The 5,873-nt window shown below is 45.8% G+C and overlaps 1 protein-coding gene across 1 annotated transcript; it reads left to right on the top strand.

The window, feature by feature from the left end:
- The first annotated feature begins 269 nt into the window (after nucleotides 1–269).
- On the top strand, nucleotides 270–5,671 carry LOC105914175 (DNA polymerase III PolC-type-like). Its single transcript, XM_012845177.1, has 4 exons — nucleotides 270–367; nucleotides 4,344–4,566; nucleotides 5,143–5,267; nucleotides 5,521–5,671. The coding sequence occupies exons 1-4, from the start codon at nucleotides 270–272 to the stop codon at nucleotides 5,669–5,671; spliced, it is 597 nt and encodes a 198-aa protein (XP_012700631.1).
- The last annotated feature ends 202 nt before the right edge of the window (nucleotides 5,672–5,873 follow it).

Below are 5,873 nucleotides of genomic sequence, written 5' to 3' on the forward strand. Positions count from 1 at the left end.
TAATAGATCTAGGGGGTTAACTGTGAAAGGCGCAAGACACAAGGAAAAAGGTTAAACATTACAGGGTTCTCTAGGGGCTTAAGCGTAAAAGCTCAAAGAGCTTCCATGCCCGGCGGATGGAGCTCCTGGTGCATCAAATCGCCGGTGTTTTGACGGGGTAGGGCAGGGATAAAGAGGCGCAGAAGGTACGGGTGGTCATGATCGACTCACAGGGATGCTCACCGGCGACGGGGAGGTGGTGCAGCGGTCGGAATTTTGCCCAGCGGCAGATGGCGAAGAAGCTTGGCGGCGGCTCGGGTCTTTATGTGTGCACGGTGCTCCAGTGGGGCATTGGCAACGAGGACTGGTGGCGCAGCTGCGCCTCAACGTCATCGAGCCCCTAGGGGTGCTGGCTTGCTCCGGCGGGCGTCTCTGGCGGTGAATCGGGCGAACAAGGCCGACGACGCTTTGCTTCCAAGCGGCTCGCTCGACGGCAGTGGCGCGACACAGAGGTGAGGGCATAGGGCGAGGCGGCACATTTTATATGGGCTAGCACGCACGCCAAGGCCGGTGGTGGCGGCGTGCAGCCGTAGGAGCTGCGGTCGTTGGCCCAGATGGGCCTCGGCTGGGCCGGGCTGGCTGGGTCAGGCCTCGCAGGCTCGGCCCAAAGGGCAGGGGGTCCACCTGCAGGGAGAGAGGAGGATTGGGATGGATTTGGGTAGGATAGCGGGTCGGGTCTGGTTTGGTTGGATCCGGCCCGACAAGGATTTAGAGTTTTGTTTTATTTTCTGGATATAATTTACATTGCGAAAATAAATCTAGAATATTCTAGATAATGTTTTTAAAGCACGAAAATATCAGAAAAATCCTACAAATTTCAGGAAAAATCCTAGAGATAGTTTGGGGCATGAGGAGTTCAAATGAACTATTTTGAGTTCGTAAAAAAGATTCTAGAGCCTTATAATAAATAGATTTAGCTCTAGGAAAAATGTTCTGAAAAATTCTCAGAAGGGTGTGGACATCATCTAAACGCATATTAAAACCTTTTGCACTCAAAAACATCAAGATGCATCGGCATGAATGCAACACACACAAACAACACTATTTAATTTAGAAAAATAACCAATTATTTTTCCTATACTACATTTCATGTCAAGAAAATAAATGTTGAAATTTTTTTAAAATTATGAGAAAATTATTATTTAATTATTCTTTTTAATCAGGATAAATAAAAAAATTCAGGATGTGACAGCAGAACACATGTTGCATTTAATATTACTGCTCATGAAGGCGTCCATTATATGATCTCTCACTTGCTGGAACATTTGAAACAGTGATGGCAAGATGGAAACAAGTGATTGATCATTGACCAATTGCTGATGGATTAGGACCGATTTACCTAAAGACCATCATGTTCTTTCAGTGTTCAGTCAGCCATGTGACTATGTGAGAGCTGCCTCGCCTGTTCTCCGCATGCATATCCTCATGCTGTTGTTTTATTTCATTTTCCTGTTCAAAGGCTAGCAGCCTAGTGTTCTTCATCCCTTTGCTCGTTCATTAATCCATCCTCTTATCTCTCTCCCTTTTCTTGCACTCTTTTGTCGTCTCTGAAGTTGCAGAGAATAGATGTGTGGTGAAGGGGTCCATCTTGTCACCTAACACATGCGCCGGTTGCTGACAAATCCCAAGCTGAAGATCTATTCAGAGTATTCCATGAAGTCGCATCAGTCCATCACCGGCAGCATTTGATTTCCATCCGGGAAAAAAGATACCAATCTTGGCCTACCATTTCTGAGCTATGATTCACCATTACAAAAGCACCCCAAAAATCTGCCTCACTTCGATTTTGCTGAAACTTGATAGCAGTCAGGCGGTCAATCGAATGCAGGCGTTTGGTTTGGTCATCAGCCGTGAATGTGATCCGGGTGTCATGGAGCTTTTGTTTGCCGCCAAGAAACAAGGAATGAAGCACGGTGCATCTTGTGATCTGGTCCTCATGATCTGATACTTTTTTTTAATACAGTATCACGAGCACTGTACTGCTCGACTCGATCCTCCAAATCCAAAGTCCAAAACAACTCAAACTTAACCCCAGATACCGTGTCTGCAATCTGCACATCTCATCATGCAATGTACGCAGAAGGAATCTTGAGAAGCAGCATTACACTGCATACAACACCCATTTCTATATACATCACATAAAATTTTCAAGCCGACAGAATTATGTGAGGGCATGTGTGTGTGCTTTGACGTGGATTATTGACCCAATTTCTGAGCTAATTCTAATGCTCCCAGACATGAGATGTGTGCTGATTTGGACTCGTCGCTGACCGAAACCAAGCGCGTCTCCGCGTGTCGATCGCTCGGTCTCGGTCGGCACATGATCACGGCTTCCTGTTCTTTTGTTGGCTGCTAATGCTAACCATTTCCTGACATGGGAAAGACAGGTGGACAGCATCTGGAGACGCCATGTGGCCATCCATGATTGCTGTGTCCGGAAATCATTTGGAGACGATATGAGAGTGGCCAGTGGGATTAGAGAAGAGAAGCTCGAGCGCCATGCGTCCTAATCAGAAGATCGACCGTGAATTAATTGAGAGATCTGATGTTTGATGAGGTTTCTTAGAGGACATTATGGTGATTGCTGATTGGTTCTTGCCTTCTTCTCCTCTAACGAATGAACATGCGTTTGGTACGGCAACGAGAGAGAGAAAGAGAGGTTTGACACCTGTGCATTTACTGTTCCTAAAAAAGACCGGAGCATTTACCAGACTATTCTTTTCCTTTTCTTTGGTTTGATTGAGATCAGATCATTTTTTAGGAGCTTCACCCTTTATTAATCTGAATAAGAGTTACAAACCCTATCGGGGGTGGGGATAAAAACCACACATATCTTCCTAAAGAAGATAAAACTGCACTTGAAGCTATTCTGTGTGCATCAACGTTGGACTGCCTACCTTCGTGGATGAACTCAACCCTTCCGAAACATCTTCTTCTAGAGTTAATCTCCTGTATTATAGGACCATATGGTCCCATCCCCTTTCATAGAATGCTTCTTACTACATTGGCGCAATCGCTTGCGACTCTAAGATTCTGCAACGAGGGATCACTTGCCAATGCAAGGCCTTCCCGACAGGCAATCGCTTCCACCGTTTCAGCATCGACAATACCTTTCAACACTAGAGCTGAGGCGCCAAGGAAGTTGCCACCTCCGTCACACGCCATAGCTGCCGCTGCAGAGATATTGGAATTCTTCGATGTTGCAGCATCCACATTTATCTTCGTGACCCCTTGTGGAGGCGGAATCCACTTTGGTACTGTAACCTTGCCCATTTGCCTAACATTCCCTACTGGTTTAACCAGCTCTAGCTCAGCAACGAATCTTTCCACAAAGCAGTGAGTCGACAGCGGGCTTTGGAACATATTCTCGTGAATCGCTTCGCGCTTGGCGTGCCATATTGCCCAGAGTCGCATCACAACCCAGGTTAAATCGTTATGTGCAAGGTGCTTCATAACTGCCGCAAGCCACGCTCGTGCGTCTATCTCCTGTACTTGGCATAAGAACTCTATGATTTCTTCTTTTTCAATGTCCATACTCCTTTTGCCGTAAAGCAGTCTAGTAGCGAATGTTGCCACGAATCCGTATTGCCGTAGATTGAACAAGAACTATTAGGCAACATGTTCCTCCGGTGGCGCACATCTCCAGTCAGGATAGATTGACGTGAAAGCCTCCACAAGAACACCCGCACCTTCGATGGCACCCTCACCTTCCATAGCTCTGACCATTATTTTTCTTCTGATTTAGTGTCCGATCTTCTAGCCGAGTGATCTAGCCAAGCTGTTCTTTTCTCACGATTATGCACCAGCATCCTATATGCAGATCGAATTGAGAAGACACCCGACTTTTCATAATGCCATGCCCAAAAATCTTCTTGTGTCGATGTAGCAAGAGGAATACTCCCTATCACCTCACTATCCATAGGAATGAAGAATTCCTACACCATTTGCTTGTTCCACACTCTCGATGATTGATCAATCAACTCGCTGACTTTCTGCGGGGCATTCTCCTTTATGCAGCACACATGTCTCATAAGACCATCCCTAGGTAGCCAGTTCATATTCCAAATATCAGTTGACTCACCTGAACCAATTCATCTGATAATTCCCTGCCTTAAAACATCTTTTCCATCAACTATAGCGCGCCAAACACATGATGGCCGCGATCCTACCTCAGCCTCCAGAAAAGAGCTCTTTTACGGTGCACAATACTACCAAGTGGTAGTATAGAGTATAGGTTCTTTTTTAGCATGGGTAAAATTGTAATTAGCACGTGTATATTATTTGGAGATTTTTTTTTCCGCGAGCCCTTCTCCCCACGCGCCGCCAGTCCCCCACGTCCGCGCTTGGGCGCACCGCCGCACCCCGCGCCCCCCGAAACCCTCGGCGGCCGGTGCTGACACTGACGACTTCCTGCCGGCTCAGGCTGCGCGTGGCGACGACGTGCTGTTTGAGCTTCACTCCCACTCAAACCATAGCGACGGCTTCCTCTCCCCCACCGCGTTCGTCGAGCGCGCCCACCGCAACGGGGTAAGTGAATGAATCCTGAATGGCCTCTAGTCCGTTTGCCCGCTAGGTGTGTGAGGAAATGCTTGTGACGTTTGTTGGGCGGCGTTGTACTGTGCTTTGTGGAATTCGACTTCGATGGCCTCATCGTCTTTAGCTGTGATGCTTATCCGAGCATTGCGTTTGTTGTACCTGCCAGTGTGCCGTGTGCGTAGCTGTTCCCCGTCTTATAGGACTGTTCCCCGTCTTAGTATCTGGATGAAAGTGCTGCACTGGTGACTACATTATCTAACAGGGAAGCAGTTTCCTTGGATGTTTCAACTCCCCTCTGATGATCGGTTTGTTTAAATTTGAATGAATTAGCTGTCATCTTCTGGCACGCATTGGTTAGTTCAGACGGTGTATTGCTTAGCTAATTGCTTCTGAAAAAAATGATTGAGATGCACTAGTGCCTGTTTCCCCTCGAAATGTTTTATGGATTATATACCATAACCTACCTCCTAAAGTTTCGGTATGGTTGTGTGCTGTTTAAAAGTTATATATTGATGGGCACATATTGCAAATCTTGGAGTGACTAAACTATATATGTTTGTGGCGTAGGTGAAAGTTCTTGCCCTAACAGATCACGACACTATGGCTGGCATACCAGAAGCTGTTTCAGCAGCTTCCAAGTTCGGCATTAGAATAATTCCTGGAGTTGAAATCAGTGCGCTGTATAATCCAAGGTAAGTGCCCTTTAGCTTTTAGAGAAGAGAGCTTTTTCTATTGTGTTTTGAATAAAAATCATCAATTGCATGCAGCTTAATGAATCAAGCATCCTATCGTTGCGGACTCTCATAAATAGATCTGCAATATTGTTTTAATGCTCCATTGCCTGTCTAATAAAATGATACTGTAAACAACATTTAAGCAGTTGTATTATGACTAGGGATATTTCATATGATGATTCATTATATTATGAATTTCATTTTCTATAAGGGAAGTTGCCGGTGCTGGTGAGCCTGTTCATATCCTTGCATACTATGGTACATGCGGTCCATCAAGATATGATGAGTTGTACAACATGCTATTGAACATCAGAGATGGGAGATACTTAAATTTGCAGAGGAGCCATCTTCTGCAAATCTAGGAAACATAATTAAGTTTGGACGACTTACCAATGCTGATGCTTTTTCTCCAATACACTGGTATTGATGTTGTTGATTTCTGCTTATCTTCATGGTCAAGCAATGATGACATGGAAGATGTTGAACTGGAGGAGGTAAGAGCCCCCCCCCCCCCCCCGCGGTTGCCACCTCAATAATCTGTGGTTTCGCCCTTTTCCTTTCCCG

This window comes from Setaria italica, chromosome IV, assembly GCF_000263155.2.
Source record: "Setaria italica strain Yugu1 chromosome IV, Setaria_italica_v2.0, whole genome shotgun sequence".
Lineage (NCBI taxonomy): Eukaryota > Viridiplantae > Streptophyta > Magnoliopsida > Poales > Poaceae > Setaria > Setaria italica.